General features: G+C 39.8%; 1 protein-coding gene across 2 annotated transcripts; it reads left to right on the top strand.

The window, feature by feature from the left end:
• The first annotated feature begins 1,364 nt into the window (after window positions 1-1,364).
• GPR65 (G protein-coupled receptor 65) lies at window positions 1,365-8,796 on the top strand. Of its 2 annotated transcripts, none has more exons than XM_074542517.1 (3): window positions 1,365-1,509; window positions 3,197-3,292; window positions 6,204-8,796. In XM_074542517.1, exon 3 carries the CDS (start codon window positions 6,325-6,327, stop codon window positions 7,360-7,362), a length of 1,038 nt encoding a protein of 345 aa, XP_074398618.1. In that variant the 5' UTR covers window positions 1,365-1,509; window positions 3,197-3,292; window positions 6,204-6,324; the 3' UTR covers window positions 7,363-8,796. The 2 variants fall into 2 exon arrangements, with proteins under 2 accessions (XP_074398618.1, XP_014119918.2); XM_014264443.3 differs by having other exon boundaries at window positions 6,201-8,796.
• Window positions 8,797-16,590: the final 7,794 nt, after the last annotated feature.

Genomic DNA, 16,590 nt, shown 5'->3' with positions numbered 1-16,590 from the left:
TTGCATATGGACACAAGAATTTATTTTAATATACAGGTTTACTTCTAGAATGCATAAAAGGCATCATCTCCTCTCTTGCTTCCTTTGATCTTTTGATTCTGCTGTCATCACAGCAAAGAACTGTAGAGATGTTCCAATTTTGTTTCTCTATTCCTAATAATTATAAGAACTGTTTTTTCTTTAGCAAAGTATAGGATTGCTCAACAAAACACCAGAACCAGCCTACTGGACACTTTGTATGTACAATGTTAGAAAAAAGCACATGGAAAGTGATGAAACAGGTCTTCATGTGATGACTTTTCTCTCAGTGAAAATGAAGGTGTGAGTGAAATTTATTTTGGAAATTTATCTAAGCAAGTGTTCTTCCATTCACCGGACAGCTATGATAACAGTTTGAGAATGGCAACAAGTATTGGATAGTTTAGGCTTCATTTAATAATCAGATCAGTAAAAAACTGTGGATGAAAAGGTCACACTGACTGAAAAAAGGGAACCAAATCTCTGCATGCAGTGGTTAAATATTATGGAGCCTGGTATTCTCAAGGAAGTCAGTATGCCCCTATTTTAGAACTTTTCAATTTGTTCTCTTTCATTTCTCCTTAGCATCTGAATCATCAAACGATAGTTTTAGTGTTTCTCAACAGAGGGACATTTCAAGTGAAATTGTACCCACTTTCTTAAAGCAGAACAGAATTTAAGAAAAAATACAATAAATTATTCTGATCACAGAGAGGGAAAAGAACCATGCTCGTGTAACAACTTTCCACCAGTCTAATTGAATAGAATTATCTGTTAAAAGAATCACTCCCCTGAAAACTGCATCCAACCTCAGAGTCAGTTTATATAAAAATATGTAAATATGTAACCTGTCGCCATGCATGAAATGCTGTTATCCTTTGTTAACTAGAACTATTCATGAATTTCTCATAAATTCTAAAAATACCTAATTCTTTTTCCACAAATTCCTAAAGCCATTGTAAAACATTTTTAGCTCTTCTCAGGTGGATTCTTATTTGAGTCTGTGACCAGTTTGTAGGGAAAGGCAGGTGAGGTCCCTCAGTCAACAAAAATCATACACATTTTTAACTTCTACAAGTAAACACAAATCAAACACAGCACTTTATTTCTGTGGATTGGATTCTCTGAAGATCATGTCTCCTAGATAAGGAGTGTATAATATACTATGCTCATATAATTAGGCAATATTTTAAATTAAACTTTTATGAAGTCTCTAAAAGTATTTCTGTATCTACTGAGGTTGCTTCCCATCCTTTGTTCATAATCTTATTTTCTCATGGGTAAGCTTAGATTAACCAGGAATTGGGGACAGAAAAAAAAAAAAAAAGGAAGCAAAACCAAGAGATGTGTGAACTGCTGCCTGTTTATCTGCGAGCAGCTTCCTGTCTCTGTGTGATCAAGCAGAAGCAGACACTTTTCTTAGAAGCAGATTCGGGTGGCACTGCCAATGGCATAACGGGAACCGCTGCGCGGGCACACGTGGTGGCCGAGGTGAGTGCTCGGGAGCCTGGGACAGGTTTCAGCGTTCTGGGACAGGTTTCAGCCTGGCTCTCCCTAATGGGATGCTGACATCAGCCATCTGAAAAAAGGGACAGGAAAGGGGCTGGAAAAGGTTGCAGTGGGAGAAGGATTATTTCAATCCTAGAGCAATCAAAACATGAGACTGAGGCAAAAGACCTCAAAAGATTGAATTAGGAAAGACATGCCTAGGATTATGAAAGAAAACTTGATTCATTGTTTGTTGTAATAGCATTGTGATGATCAAGCTACTGTTGATTACAAAATGGGGAAGAATGGAGAAGAACTGTATTTGGGGGTGAATTTTCAACACTCTGAGCTGTCCCATCACTGCAAAATGTGCCTCAGGCCTCACAGAGGGTTCCAGTAACTCTTCTAGTAGTGTTCTCCAGACACTGTTAAGATACCTAGTGGTATTTATATGAATATGCAAAATGCTTAAAACTTAGCAGAAAAATAAGCTCTGGTAAAAGTAGCTTCTTAGAATGCCATGTATCATGTATGTGAAAATATATTGTACATCTTTCTGTATGCATAGAGGAAAACATGACACACTTAATGACAGAGCAAAATAATACTTGCCTGCATGGCCTACATTCTAAAAAAATGTGGTATTTTTTTTTCTATTTGCCCACATTAAGTGAATGTTTATGCTCAGTTAAACAATCTGTAAAGTATATCTTTAAAGGCTGAGCTCTTTTAGACCTGTTTGAGTCTCTACAGAATCTCATGGAGACCTGTGGGTGAAATTTAATGTTGCATGAGGAAAATTGCTGCTAATTTTAAGCAAAAAAGGCCATGTTTCTGAAAGGAATATTTCCTAAACTGTGAAGTTTTTCAGAATTGAGATGTAAGATCTGCTCATTAGGTAAAAAGAATTAGCTATGCAATATCCCCTGTACTTGAAGAACTCAACTTGGCAATAGAACTTACTTTGACAACACAAAGCAATCTACTTTGTTGAAATTTCTTAAAGAGAAAAAGGAAAACAATCTTTCCATCTTATGATTGATATACGGTATCACCAGTACAACAGCTACTGCAGTAGCTCACACAGCATTGTTCCTTTCTTCCCTTACAAAGCTCTTTACAGATAGGAGTATGGAATATCCTTTTGTATTTAAGCTTATGAAAGTTTAACTTTGTACTTTGCAGCTTTCAAAATGTCATAAATGAAGAGACCACATAAAGCTCTCTGTGAACCTGAAGGAGATGCTGTAGAAATGTGTTGATACAAATACAGTGTATAATGACTACTTTTCACTAAAAAATCTCACAGGTTTCCTTATAGGCTTGTTTGCATACAGTACTTGAAGCATAACATTTCTCTGGTCCATTTCTCTAAATTTTTTGTCTTAGTGACTCTTCAGAAATCCTGTACAGTAGGTTTTCTGTAGCAAAATAACAGAGTCAGGAACTGTGGTAATAATTGATTAACGTGTCTAAAAGAAAAAAATTACTGTTAAGAATTTTTATATTTTTTTATTTGAAACATCACTTACCAAAACAAGTTTGTAAAATAAGTCAAAAGTATATGGAATTAGTCACAGTAGGTTTGGACCATGAAAGTCAAACCATTAGACCATATCATTAAGTCAAAATTCCTTGACAGTTAAAAAAAGTATATCATTGGGGAAAATACTCAAATGTTGTTTTTTAGGATAGCTGTAAGCCAATACCATCCTCTTAAGCAAAGCCAGCAGGTGTGCTCAGTAGCAGAGAGAAAACCTGGGAATGCTTCAGATCATGCATTCAGGTAAGAAAAAATCATCTTGCATTACAAAGCCCTAATTATGAAAAAAGCACTTCAGCAAGAAAGTGTGATATGGACTACTTCCCCTGAAATAAGGCCCCAAGCAATTTGAGTGAAATGTGTTGTAATCAGGACAAAGTGGTGCTTTCTGCTTTTATATTTCTGTGCAAGAAACTGCAGCATGCCTTGTGGGAGGCTTCATTTGCTGGCTGTTTGACACATTTAAGTATAGGTCATCAATACATGCCAGAATGACACACTTCTCGTTATTGCCATCACTGAAAGCATGTCCTCCTGTAAGTACCATCAATGTGTCATCAATGTCCAACATGGATTACCTGGCAATGCTGCACAGCCTCCAGGGCTGTGTTCAAAGGAGCTAAGGAACATACTGGTTAAGAAGAAAAGAAAGCAATGGAGTGCAGTGACTTGTGATTATGAAGGACAGAAAAAACTTTCTGAGGTGACAATTTTCATGTAGTCTCAACTCACTTCTTTGAATTTCATTTTTAGTGTCCCAGCCTGCCATTAACCAATTACACTTTCAGATATTAGTTCCTTAAAGCAGATGGCAGAATAGCAAAGCAAAGTCTTGCCTCAAAGAACATGTGGTTTATTCAGATAAGAGCTATATAAGGACAAGTGTTTTACCTTATCAGTAAGATCAACAGAGTGAAATTCTTCGAAACAATGAGCTAAAATAAAAAAGCTGAAAAAAATCCAAGTGGTATGAGGAAACTGGCATGTTGGTCTAAGAGTAGATACAAAAGAATCTGTTGTGGGTAATAAGAGAGAAGTAGGGAGCTTACAAATTTGGTGAGTCTGTAATACAAGTTGACAAAAGAGAAAGAGTTTATGGGGGAGGGAGAAGGAATTCCAATTTCTCAGTCACAGGACCAGGAAACACTGCCTCATACACTTGCTGCATTACACACATGCTTCTGAAAGGGCATGTTTCCCTCTTAGACATGAAGAGACCTGTCACAGGAAAAGAGATGCTAAAGTGTGATTAGGAGAAGAGGTAGGTATTTTATCTTTGATTCATCTGGTCTGTCTGCATACATTTGATTTCTCTTTGGTGAGAAGTGGGTCACAAAACCATGAGATCCAATTTCTAGAGCTAGATTTTTATTTTGTGATACTTACCTGTACTGATAAGCTTACAATGCCTTATTTACTGTGTGGTTCTATGAAACCAAGCTGAAATGCAGACATCTTATGCTTGTCTTAAATACAGACACTGCATTTTTTTAAATTAGTCATCATGTTGATGAGGTTCCTCAATGGACCAAATTGGCAAGTCCTTCTCAAGAATTTTCTTTGGCTTTCAAGCTTGCGAATGAGTTTAGCTCTAGCTGATCATTTAGGCAACTTGATTAAATAAGGCAGTGGCAGGTGAAATTGAGTATGTGTTTTCTGGGTAGTTTTGTCATTGCTCCTTTTTTTTATGAATAATAATGGAATAGGCTGTTTTGTGGACAAGAGATCCATATAATAACCTCTCAGCACAGACAATAAACCTGCTTTGGGTTTTTCTGATAAACCTACAAACACATCCAACCTATAAAAGGCTGATTTTTTCTTACCACATGGTAAAGTTTTGGCACACAGGATGTGTTGCATTGGAGTTCTTTCCCACGTGACAACAGTTGTAGGTGTGCTGTCTGCAACCTACTCATTCTTCAGTCTCTTCTCCTCTGCTGCAGGCTCAAAGCACAGGTCAGCCATCCCAGCAGTCTCTCAAGCTTTTAGTATATTTGGCAGTATAGCTGGTCTGCAACTAATATTTTCCATTCTTGTATTTCCTGAACGTAACAGTTAGTTCTCTAGAGAAGGAAACTGCCAAGTGTAAGAGTTCTGATTCTATCAGCTTTCTCACAACTACAGTTGTACACCCTTTCTTACCCTTCCGTCACCCTTTCTAAAGGTCAGCTCTTCTATGTATTCCTAAGGCTCACACAAACAACACCTCCAGTCCCACTGCTTTAGTCAGGGCTGCCATTTTACTGATATTTTCATATTGAAGCTGCTGATAACCACAGTCCTGGAACTGACTGAGAAAAATGTAATTGCTAATGGCTTTATGAGCTCATGCACCACAGCTGCAATTTTTAGAGGGGAGAAGTGTTAATGATAAACTCTGCTCAGTCTCCACCTCACATGTTCACCCGGCAGATTGTCATGTGCATGCAGGAGCCAGGTAGCCCAGCAGGTTTCACATGAGGGTTTCTGGTACATGCAGTGAGCCTTGCTGGGACAGCACACTTGATGGCAAGTTCATGTGGGATCACATACAGAGAAAGAGAGAGGAAGCAGGGGTGTGTGAGGATGCAAACAAGACAAGAGTGATTTGCAATACAGAAAGATACCAGACACACATTTTCCCATTCTGAGCAGATCCCAACATCCAGTGGTACCTGAATCCCTGTATTTCTGTCCTTGTCTCTCCATTGCCTTAGGGGGGAGGAGGTTGTTTGAAATAAGAAATCTGCCATATTCATATGTCCAAAGCAGTGTTTACCATAATAATAGAAAGGGCACTTCTGTTATTTTATTTGTGGTCCATTTTCTGATCTCCTTTAACTGTCCCACAAGAGAGACCCAGGATTGCAGGATAGCACCCCACTCCTAGAAAAAGTGTTTTAACTAGTCATCCTACTTCTGCTGTGGAAGCTTCTAAGTAACCTTGACAACCTTAGATTTTGGGTTCCTCTTCCTATGCATTCCTAACTCCAGGAGCACTAGCATCCTCTGATCTAAAAAACAGTTTCCTTCTTCTAGGAAAAAACAAAAAAAAAACCAACCAAAAAAAAAAAAAAGACCCAAAGCAAACAAAAAAAACCCTACCACACACCAAGAATCCCATAAAACCAGCAGAAATGTAATACATGACATTTTTCCTTTTTGGTAGCAGACAGCTGGAATCTCGTCAATCAGGTCCTGAAGAACTAACAGATGACAACCCATCAGACTACAACAGGGGGTTTTATTGTACCCAGGCTGGAATTATCTCAAGGGTGCTTCCGGGGTGGACAATGAACAACAGCACTGCCTGCCATGATGATCACACCCTGGATAAGTATTTGTTTCCATTTGTGTACAGTGTTGTGATGATGATCAGTATTCCCATCAACTGCATATCCCTCTATGCATCTTGCATTCAGGTGAGGAAAAAGAATGAGCTAGCAGTCTACATCTTTAGCCTGTCCCTGGCTGACCTTTTGTACTCCTTGATTCTTCCTCTGTGGATTGATTATGCCTGGCATGGAGATGACTGGAGGCTCTCTGCCTTGCTTTGTCAGATTTTTGCCTTCCTTACCTATATGAATTTCTACACCAGCACTGCGTTCCTTGCTTGCATCTCTCTTGACAGGTACCTGGCATTAGTTCACCCCTTGAAGCTCCAGTACTTGCGCACAAGAAGATTTTCATTGATTGTCAGTGTAATTGTTTGGCTTCTGGAAAGCATCTTTAATTCTGTCATATTGGTGAAAAAAGAAGTATTCAATGATCCTTGCAATTTCACTAATCATACATTATGCTATGATAACTACCCCCTGAAAAGGTGGCAGGCGAACATAAATTTATTCCGGATATGCTCAGGGTACCTGGTCCCTTTGATAATCATTGTGTTTTGCTACCATAAAATCTACCAAGTAGTGAGATGTAACCAAGCCACAGTAGATGAAGAAAAGAAAAAAGTGAAAAAACTTATTGTGAACATCACAGTTAGTTTCATTGTTTGCTTCACTCCTTATCATGTTGTACTGCTTATCCGCAGCATCAAAGAACCTTCTACCTCTGACCCACATCTTTTGTTGCTGCTGTATAAGGTTTACAGAGTCACACAGGCCTTAACAAGTTTGAATTGCATCGCAGATCCCATTCTGTACTGCTTTGTGAGTGAAACTGCACGGACAGAGATAGTGAATTTGCTCAGGTATTGCTTGTGCCTACGAAAGCGTGGGGAAGACCAAGTGAAAGGACATGCTCTGTGCAGTTCTGCTACAAAAAACACTGCACTGGTCACCTACAGAAGTTCCTGTGAAACACAGACTGTCAAAATTTCCTAATGAGCACATGCAAATGAAAACTGGATAACCTAAAAGGAAAAGAAAGAAAAATTGTTCTATAAGGAACTTGTGTACCTCGAAAATGCCCCAAAAGTCAGAGATACCAGTCTAAGCAAAACCAGGAGCTGGAGCCAATAAGAACTTACTATAGGGTCAATGAAATCAATGGAGTATCAACACCTATCTTTAAATCACATGTGGTATATAAATCAGTGACAACAGACAAATGCACAGTCAAGAAGGATGGCTGTGACATGCTGACAGAATTACTGAGGATCTCCCACAGAACTGTCTCCTGTGGCAGCTTGCTAGCCAGCCTGCTGCAATGTACTAAGCTGGGGGAAGGCTGAAGTCCTCTTTGTCCTGAGTAGCAAAGGACCAGACAGAGGGAGTGGGGTAAATTTCATGTTGTGATTTATGCTGCTATGAAGGTTCTTGTGTTTCACTAAAGACTCCAGTTCTCATTTAGCATATCCCTGAGACCAGAAACTTCTTAAAATTGTTTACCCTGCTGTGTAAACAGACACTTACCTGCACTTAAGATTTTGTTTTCCTTGAAAAATATGCAGTCTAATGTATAGCTGTATGTCATGCAGTTTCATTACAGTACCAGTATGGTGTTTCAGACCATAGTTGAAGATTCATTAATTCAAGTGCGTATAAAGAAGTGAATTCTAGCCACCAGTGTTTTAATTTGGATGGAATGTTTCCTGATACATGCAGGGGAGGAAGAGGATAGAAAGGTGAGGTTTCACATCTCAGCAATGTAAAGGGCCAGCCTTCAGAGTTGCTTATTGTGACTGAAATCTGGAGTGTGGTTCTGTTTTCTGATTCAGTAGAGTGATGTTTGTATCCATTTACTTTACTGCACATGGAGGCCTCAGCTAGAGGTTCCAGGACTCTCAGTCTGGCAGTCTTAAAAAAATTAAACAAGCTAGCCAGCAATGCTGGCAAACCAGCAAAGAGCATGAATGTACCAACAAACAGTAAGAATGGAAGCAAAAGAACCCATACTTTTAAAAAGCTGGTGTTAGTACAAATCAGAAATGCAGCTGTTAATTCAGGGACCTGTTCATGTGCAGGCAGAAGCAGCTGCCTGGCTCCCTGGTTCCTTTTCCCATCCAGACACCTGACCCTCTGAAAGGAGTTAAAACATTACATTTTTTTCTCTTCTCACAACCTTTTAACTTTTGCTCAATTCCCACGAAAAATATTTGGTTATGGTAGTTTTTTATTTCATAGGGAAAAAAAATTTATTTCCATCAGAAAAAAAGAATTGCCCTCTAGCAAATTTCTGTGGTGGAAAGATTTTGACCAGCATTCTTCAGACCTTTTAGGTCTGACATTATGTGTGAAGGATGTGCATAAAGTGGTCACAAGCAATATGATATTTCTTATGAGAGTGTGCGTCTGTGTTTAAATAAAAAATTTCTCCATTGCAAAAAGCATTGCCATTGTTTTCATGAGTTGCTGCGTGTGTCTGTACTTTCTGGTAATTTCACATTCTGAAATGGGACCTTGCCAGGCTGTGCAAGCTGGGCTTGCTCAGCCTGGAGAAGAGAAGACTTTGGGGTACCCAATGACAGCTTTGCAGTCCTGCAAAGAGGATATTGAGAAGATGAAACCAAGCTCTTCACAAGAGCTCATAGCAGGAGTGGTGTGTTTTCAGCCTGGCTGGAAATTAGGGACCACACAGCCACTCACTCAGCCCCCTTCTGTCCCCCCACAGACAGGTGGAATGGAAAGGAGAATCAAAATAAAACTTGAGGGTTCAGATAAGAACAGTTTATAATCAAAAATAAATTTTAAATGTAGAATAATGGTCAATTATAATAATAATGATAATAATAAGGGGAAAAACAAATGATGCACAACATAATTGCTCACCACCCACTGACCAATGCCAGACCCCACTTCCTGAACCCAGATCAGCCACGCTTCTGGGTAGCTTCCCCCAGGTTATCAACTGGGCAGGACATTCTATTGTGTGGAATATCCCTTTGGTCAGTTACGGTCACCTGTCCCAGATATGCTCCCTCCCAGTTTCTTTTGCAAACCTCCTGACTGACAGAGCATAAGACAAGAAAAAAGTCCTTTACTTAGGATAAACACTTAACAAAACCAAAATACATCAGTGTGTCATCAACACCATTCTCATTCTGAATTCAAAACACAGCACTGTAACAGCTTGAAAGGAACTTAACTCTACCTGAGCTGTAAACAGGACAGGGAGGGACAAAACTTGAAGCAAGAAGGGTCAGAGTTGATATAAGGAAGAGTTTCTGAGCTATGAAGAACAGATAAGCTCTGGAGCAGGTTGCACCAAGATGTTCTGTGTGCTCCATCCTCAGCAGTTTCCAATACCCAACTCAACAAAGCTTGAGCAACATCTGACCTTGTAGGTGACCTTCCCTTTAGCAGAAGGCTGCATTTGAGATTCCCTGAGGTCCCTTTGAATCACAATTGTCCTGTAATCCTGTGGGTAGTCACTATTCTGACTGCTGCTTTCCTCCCTGGAAAGTTACATTCCCCTCTTTTTTGTTTCCATTTACTGAATTCCGTTTTGATGTGGGTTTGTGTTTCTGATTTGGGTGGGGTTTTTTCTGTAGTTTCTTCTTATATATGATAAAGGAAGAATTATGCAAGCAGCAATGTAAGTTACTTAATCATGATCTTTTTCCACTGCTGACCTATGTATTTTGCAACAGAATGTGAAATTTTACACTGGCATTGAAGTGAAAGCAGAACCAAACTTCACTGTAACTTCATGGAAAAAAGAACTCAGTGGTTCATTTTTAAATCTTTCACATGTCATAAAGGTCGGAAAGTTAATTCTATTTGGGCTTTAAATTTAAAGAATTTAAGAATTAATTTAAAGAATAATGAAAACTGAAGATAAGCAACAAAATTGAGTCAAAATAAACCTCTGTGTCAGGGAGTAGAGAGAGCTGGCAGCTCCCCAAGGAGCAGTGAGTCAGGAGCTGAGGGTGACAGACAATGTTGGCAGCATTGTCACCAACAAGCCACAGTCCCATGGCACCCAGCAAGGCAGAAAAGCAGGTGTGGCCAGCTCTGACCACCAGACAAATCTCTGGTGACAAGGCAGGTCACAGGTCAAGCTGGGAAGCCAAGTCAGGAAGGCAAGGTTGGGATCAGCAAGGTACAAGGCTGGACATGGCAGCACCATGTCAGCATTGGGCTGTGCACAGGCAGTTAATTCCTAATGTAGTAGGAGAAGAGACCACAGGCTGCTGGTAAAGTCACCCTGAGCCTCTGCATAAAGCTTCATTTCCACAGAATTTCACCCTGAGATTTTATATTCTTTAATATTTCACCAATGCTCATGAAAGCCATAGCATGGACCAGCTTACATGGGTATCTGTGGATGTTTTTCATAGCATCATTTCCTGTGGTTCCTGCTGGAGATTCAATTCAAGATAAAGGGAAACCATGACTGTGGCTGGCCCCATAGGCTGGCCTTCATGAAAAAACTCAGATAAGTCCAAGGTCCTATCCCTTTATGATAATAAAATTTAGGTTTCTAATTTCTTAGATTGCTCAAAAATGCTTCTGCCTCAGACAGCAGCTCCTGGCAGTCCCCAAGCCCTGTGAGATGGCAGCTTGCTCCTGCCCAAGGGCACCAACTCCTCTGCCCCTGCAGGGTCCCCAGTGGGGCTGATCCAAGGCAGCATCTGATAAGTGATGCTCTAGCACTGATGAGGGGAAAGAGCAAAACACATAGTGCATGTGTTTTTCATGAAGTTTTGTCTTTCATTGCTGCACCACAAATTGCTAGCCTAAGCAGACACAGGGAAATTTTGTCTGTTCAGGTATAAATTAAAAGTAACCAAGATATGTCACCTAAATCCTTTCATACCTTAGAAAGAGATAAAGTATGTTCTGGACTGTGACTTCACTTCAAAAGAGAAACACAAACCAAAGCAATAATAAAAAAAATTTAAAAAAAAAAAACACAAAAAACACCAACAAAAACGAGACAGAAAACATTAGGAGAAGACTGCATCGGATGATATGTAAAAATCCTGATCAAGGTGAATTATGAAGATGCTGCACAAAAGAGTCAGATTCTCATCTCTGCCAACTAGAGTAATTGCCATCAGTGTATCACTTACAGCCTGTATCCAGCCTCTGTACAGCAGAGTGTGTGTCCTATAGCATCTCTCACTGAATATCAGAGCACACACATCATATCACTAATGTGTCATGGAAGTACTAAAATAGTGGGAGGTGCAAAAAAAAGTGGGCAAATAGGTCAATTCCTTTTTTGTTTTCTTTTCAAAATTAACTTTGAATATTTTGGTGATGGGAGCACAGACTCACAGCTTCTTTAAATGGAGTGTGACAGAAATTGAAAAAATAAAAGATGATGTCTCAAGAGCAAAGGTAGCTGGTACTTTGAATTTTGTATTTTGAGAAATGTTATTGCTATAGCAACTGCTAAAGGTTCAATACAGGGGTAGAAGATTCTTTTCTTTACTTTTGTTTAATTTTCCTGGTAGTGTCAAGATCTGTTGCTGGATGAAAAACAGAGCTGATGACCGAGTGGGTAAAAGCACTGTGCTAGAGCCCAATCACATGTAACCTTTGTGGGGTGCTGGGGGATGAGAGGCTGGCCATGACCCTGCAAGGTGCACTCACAGCCCAGGGATCCAAACCTGTCCTGCATCCAAAGCAGAGGGGCAGCTGGACAAGGGAGGGGATTCTACCCCTGCTCTGCTCTGCTCTGCTCTGCTCAGACCCCGCCTGCAGGGCTGCATCCAGCTCTGGGGTCCCCAGCATAGCAAGGACACGGACCTGTTGGAGTGAGTCCAGAGGAGGGTCTTAAAAATGATTAGAAGAATGGAGCAGCTTTCCTATGAAGAAAGGCTAAGAAATTTTAGTTCATTCAGCCTGGTGAAGAGAAGGCTTCAGGACGACCTAATTGTGGCTTTCCAGTACCTGAAGGGGGCCTATGAGAAAAATGGAGAAGGACTTTTTACAAGGGCATGAAGTGATAGGACAGGAGGGAAAAGCTTCTAACAGAGGGAAAGTATGTTTAGATTAGATAATGGGAAGGAACTCTTTACTGTGTGAGGGTGGTGAAGCACTGGAACCCATTGCCCAAAGGAGTGGTGGGGGCTCCATCCCTGGAGGTGTTCAAGGCCAGGTTGGATGGGGCTTGGAGCAACCTGGTGTGGTGGAAACCTTCCCTGCCCATGGCAGGGGGGTTGGAACCAGGTGATCTTTCAGGTGCTTTCCAGCCCTGGTCACTCTATAATTCTATGATGATTCTTCAGATCATTTAGATATGTCACCTTGGTTGCCTTTCAAATGACTTACTGAAGTTCACTTAACATAAACAATGACTTGCACAAACTTTTCACAAGAGATGATCCTAATATCCCTAAAGTTTGCTAAATTTCATACCTGCTGCAGCTTTACTTTGATTTCTTGTAGAATCTTGGTCTTACCGACCATTTCTCCTTGTTTAAAAAAATCTTCCTTCCTTTAACAACAGGGGAACAGAGTAATGGTTGTTTTACTGTTTCCACATGAAGAACTACACCAGGAACAACCTTATTTCAAATCCCTAGCATTTTACCACAGATGTTTTTTACATCTCACTCCCACTCATATCTCAGGCATACATTGAACATCTGGAGGAATTGTTACCACAGTTTCCTTCATCTGATAGCTGTTGCCTTACCAGATGTCCCAAAAAGTACTAAATCCAGAAAGCTACAGTCTAAAGGAGAGATCCATACACTGTGTTCTGTTTCACTTACTTAATTATATGTGTGATGAAATGCTGTGAGGAAAGTGCTGTTGATCCTGCAAATCAGGAATTCCTTAGACTCACATCCTTAGACTCACATCCTTAGGCTCACATCCTTAAATGAAATGAACTGGTGAGGCTGAGGTGACTATCCTAATTTGAGGTACCTGGTCTGAATAGGCGGTGTGGCTTATGGCAGTTCATCTTCTTAGATATCATTTCACCACAGGAGACCCAAGGACTCTTAAACAAAAAGATAGTTCTTAGTGGGCAAAAGGAATTCTTAACTCTGCCAAACACCTGAGATTCATTGTGTGCTCAAAAAGAGAACAAAAACACATAGCTTCACTGCCTTTGCTTATCCTCATGCAGTGCAGCCCAACGAATAATTCTCGGTAAACCAAATTTCTGTTCCTTCTCAGAATGTGTTGCAGCAGAAAAAAAAAAAAAAGCAGAAAAGGCCAAACTATTGAGGGCTGCTGTATTCATGGTAACCCCATGCAATCTTGCGAGCTCTCCTTCCTGGCATGCAGAAAACAAGCACATGTCACTGTCTGGCAGCTCAGTGTATGTGAGTCTAATATAGGCTCTGTGCAGCACAACCAGCCTAGGAAAAAGCTTCATCCTGAGACATTATGCAGGAAAACAATGCTGCAGTCACATTTGTTACAGAGTTTGTGCCAGAAATGTGTGAAATTCAGGATATAATTTCTTGGACATCTGCTCTGATGTGATCAGTGCCAGTCTTCCTTCCCTGTCTGATGGCTGTTGGCTCCCAATGCAGGGTCTAAACCCTGTTCATGCATGACTCAGACCTCATAACAGAAAGATAAAGATACTCCAGTGTATTGTGAAGGGCTGCTGTGTATTGCCTGTGACTCCACATGTAACTTTGCATTGAATTTTGCAGCTGTGAAAATTCCCCATGCTCTAAAAAGACCATTTCATGGTGAAGTCTAGTGTTCAAACTTAGAGGATGATTTACTTTCTGTGGAAAGCAGGAAATAAATTTAGCCAGTAGCATTTAGCAGTATAAAATTAGACATGTTTAGAGAGGAAAAAAAAATCTTGAAGGTTTTTTTGATCCCTAGTACACTGCTAGTAGATTCCAATTTTGATTTTATATAAGTCTGACATATGTGGTTTCAAAAAGATCTAGAAATATTCATCGGCAGTAAGCACCATAACTGTATCTCTACCAAGGCAAGACAAAGAAAATAACTTTATCTGAGGGAAAAAATCGCTGATTCTTCCTGTCTCACTGTTTTTTATACTCACATTTTCTTCAGAATTCGTTCATGTGGTTACCTGAAAGTCACAGCTCTTGTATTTGGAGGTTCATGTGTATTTTCCCTTACTCCCCCTTGTGTTTTATGTTCATAAACGTACAGTCTTTACAATGTTAATTTTAAAAGACTAAATGTAGGCCAGGAAAAATTAATCTAAAATATATTATATTTAACTGTAATTGATTTTTAGATAAAATCTTAAGAGTGATTTCCTATGCATTTTTTTAAACCTTAACAGTGATTTTATTTCTTCAATGTAACGGGAAGCAATTTACATATGGTGTGTCATGGTGGAAATAATAGGAAAGTGTCTTGATCACACAGATCAAGAAAAAGGAACCTGCAAAATGGATTTAGCTGGAAGCCCTTCAAAAACTTGCCAACATGGTACATAGGGATTTATCTTTTCTTGCACATTCACTTCAATTCATTACAGACATACTAAAAGTTAAACCACTTCTTGATCTTCTTTGGGTTTTGGCCAGTTATGCAGTCTGTTTATTTTTAGCAATTCATTCAGAGAAACGAGGAGGAAGAACTCAGAGACCTTTTGCAGCTCTACCTGTGCAGAAGGCAAAAGACACCCAACAGATACATTAAATCTGGCATTAGACACCCAACACAGACATTAAACCTGGCTCTTCACTCAAGATGCCTGTAAATACATTCTGAAGACAATAAAGTAAGCATCTTAATGATTGCAGGAACACCTGTGCTTGGATAGATATTATTTTATGGAAAATGCCTGTGTTCCTGTCACTTCAGCAAATACAGTTTTCCTTAAATTCTTGGGGGTTTTTTCTTGCAAAATATTTTTTATCATTATCACTCAAACCTAAATGCAGTGGAACATTAGGATTACCTCAGTTGTATTTACAAAAGCCTTGTGTAAAGTGAGTGAGCTGAGAGGCTGTCCTCACTAGGTGGCGATTTTGGCCTGTTCAGGCAGGCTTCATGGAAAAGCGTCCCTAGTTCAAAGCTGTGTTTCTAAACAGAAGCAAAGTCTGAGAAGGGAGCTGGCCGCTGTGCCCGAGCTCCCGGGAGGCTGCAGGAGCCACCACGGTCCCCTCAGCCTTGCCTTGAGCTGCAGCAAGCTGTCAGCCTGTCAGTCATCACACCCAGGAGCAAACCGAGCAGCCCAACAGGGAGCCCTGAGGGCTGTCTGCAGTAGTACACCATGAGCTCTCGTTTTTCTGGCTCAGTCATCTGTATCTAAACATTACATTTTACAAAGAAAAATGTTCCGTGTTATGCCGTGCAAGTCCATCCAATAAGAAGCCTTAGGTTTCTCTTCTTCCTTCTTCTACCTCCATTTCACTAGTCCTTATGTTCATTTGCTTCTTTTTTATTTTTCCAGGGTTCATTCTATATTGCTCCACCCTGGTCCATTATGTGTCCTGAAGAATATTTATTAAAAATCTCTGCTCAACTCCTCACATCTTTATTACCAATATAAGCAACCCTGAGCCATGGCACAACACATGGAACTGTCATGTTGTTGGGGAAAGGAAAAAAGAAGCTCACTAGGTATCAGTATTTTGGCTGGGTCAGGGAGAACATATTTACCACAATGCCAGCTGCAAGCAGGATTCAGGAGAATTTTCTCAGAGCTTAAATGAACTCATATGAACTTCATATGAATGTGATGGCAAAATAAATGGATGTCGTGCAGCCCAGGTTCCTTGTTACTGCAATCTTCTGTGCTTTTCCCTGCTTTTTCCCCCTTTTATTTGGGCTATTTTTGTCCCTGTTAGTTACTTCTCTGAAGAGCTCTTTAATATGCAACTGAAGTAACTTGGAAAGTGCACTTTTGAAAGTTGTTTGCTAGAATAAACATCATTTACCTTACCTTAGAATACTATGAGCATGATCTAAATTCATACTGAATTTCAAGAGATTACTACAGAAAGATAAATTATCTTGGTCAGAAAAGAGAAGATCTTGCTGAGCTCTTACATCATATTAATAATTATGTGTGAATAAACACAGAACAACTGTAGAGGGCTATATTGGGCAGGAATAACAACTACTTATTTAAACAACATGATTTTTCCCTGTTGCAATGAAAAGCATGGGAAAAAATACATTTTCTCCATATTCTCAGATATGAGTGGCAATTAGAAAAGTATTAAATGTCTTTATTTGCTTTGAAAGGTTTTGTAG

This window comes from Zonotrichia albicollis, chromosome 6 (assembly GCF_047830755.1).
Source record: "Zonotrichia albicollis isolate bZonAlb1 chromosome 6, bZonAlb1.hap1, whole genome shotgun sequence".
NCBI lineage: Eukaryota > Metazoa > Chordata > Aves > Passeriformes > Passerellidae > Zonotrichia > Zonotrichia albicollis.
The sequence above is the reverse complement of the archived record's forward strand: the minus strand, read 5'-3'. Positions and strand labels throughout refer to the sequence as shown.